At 59.5% G+C, this 1,532-nt stretch overlaps 1 protein-coding gene across 10 annotated transcripts in view; it reads right to left on the reverse strand.

Moving 5' to 3' along the window:
• The window catches only part of kifc3 (kinesin family member C3), a 45,707-nt gene that overhangs the window by 7,605 nt on the left and 36,570 nt on the right, over positions 1-1,532 (reverse strand). For all 10 annotated transcript variants that reach the window (XR_001427680.1, XM_015054378.1, XM_015054375.1 and 7 more), the window contains 7 exons: positions 1,363-1,493; positions 1,188-1,299; positions 922-1,103; positions 721-825; positions 509-639; positions 272-395; positions 53-182 (listed from right to left, as the gene is read on the reverse strand). Coding sequence is in view for 9 of the 10 variants with exons in the window: in XM_015054378.1 (XP_014909864.1) it covers positions 53-182; positions 272-395; positions 509-639; positions 721-825; positions 922-1,103; positions 1,188-1,299; positions 1,363-1,493 (915 nt within the window). In the remaining variant the exon portion in view is untranslated. The remainder of the gene's footprint in view (positions 1-52; positions 183-271; positions 396-508; positions 640-720; positions 826-921; positions 1,104-1,187; positions 1,300-1,362; positions 1,494-1,532) is intronic.

Consider the following 1,532-nt stretch of genomic DNA (forward strand, 5'->3'; position numbering starts at 1 on the left):
CGGTCCATGAGGGTCTATCCTTATATTATGTCTATGGCAGAACCGGCCTGACCTTGTGTTCTGGTTCCGGTCGTGCTGTTGAACCCAGACACAGTGATGATGAGCAGCGCGTGGGAGCGCGAGCTGTGTTCGTTCAGGTTGGTGCATGCCGTGGCCCGGTTCACCTGGCCCAGCTCAAACACCTGGGGACAGGGACAAGGCCATCAGAACCAGAATCGCTGCTCTGATATCTGGGTGTTTTACTCTGAAAGGACAGACAGGAAGCGGTTACCCTGTTGATGTCCTCAGGGCTCTGGACCGCGATCTCCGTCAGTCCGGGGACGTAGAGCTGCCCGCTGCCGTCCGGGTTCAGCTTGATGTCCAGTTTGTCTGTGGGATTCTGCCTGAGCAGGTCGCTGCAGGAAACAGAGCGTCAGAGCCTGCAGGCGCAGCGCAGGGCAGCAGAGCCCACGCATGCAACGATCAAATCTAAAGCAGAACCTGAACCAGAACCAGACCCGGTCCTCACCGCAGCGTCTCGTTGTAAATCTCCACCAGGCTGACCACGATCCGATATTCCCAGTCCAGAGTTTTCTCCGTCACCTCGGCGAACAGCAGGCGCAGCGCGCGCTGGTTGATGCCAGGGTCAGAGGTCACACCCTGTGGACACAAAGGGGGCGGGGCTTACAGGTGAGAAGCGGCCCGGCGCCAGGTGAGGCCAGGTGAGGCTCCGCCCCCTACCTCCATGGTGTAGGTCTTCCCAGATCCCGTCTGTCCGTACGCAAAGATGCAGACGTTGAAGCCATCGATACAGGAAGTGACCAGAGCCTGCACTTCCTGGAACACCTGGAGGACCAATCAGAGAACAGGACACAGGTGAGACGCCGAGTCAGGGGACCAGAACCAGGAAGAGCCAGGAGGCCTGGTTCTGGAGCCGCTCACCTCCTCCTGCGAGGCCTGCGGCGGGAAGACCTTGTCCAGTTCAAAGGTCATGACCTTTCCCCTGGAGGACAGGTAAAGGACGGCGTCGTCGTCCGAGTCAAAGCTCAGCGCCGTTCCGGCGTCGGCCGAGTCCAGTTCCTCCTGGCTGACGGGTCGGACCCGGCAGAACACCCGGATGTTACCTGGGACCCAGATTTCATGTTAAATGGGCCTGCCATAGGTAGCAGCAACCAGAACCGAGCGGGAGGTTCTGCTGCGGGTCGGACCTTTGAGGCGGACCAGCTCGTTGTGGCATTTCTTCCTCAGGTTCATCTCCCTCTTGTACTTCCTGAGCAGATCCTGGTTGGTGCTGCTGACGTCGCTGATCACCTGGCAGATCTGCAGACACACAGCGGATCAGCCTGGCCAGGCGGAACCGGGCCGGGCGGAACCGGGCCTCACCTCCTGCTTGGCCTCACTGATTGCTTTCTCCAGCATGGAGGGGAAATCCTGGACCTGCTTCTTCAGGCAGTTATAGTCGGAGGTCAAAGTTCGCAGGGCTGGCTGCAGGCTCAGCAGGTTCAGACGCACACCTGGAGACGTCATCACCATCACCTTCACCATCACCTTCA

Source organism: Poecilia latipinna, unplaced genomic scaffold (assembly GCF_001443285.1).
Source record: "Poecilia latipinna isolate Pla-1442-1.1 unplaced genomic scaffold, P_latipinna-1.0 Scaffold1247, whole genome shotgun sequence".
NCBI classification, from domain to species: domain Eukaryota; kingdom Metazoa; phylum Chordata; class Actinopteri; order Cyprinodontiformes; family Poeciliidae; genus Poecilia; species Poecilia latipinna.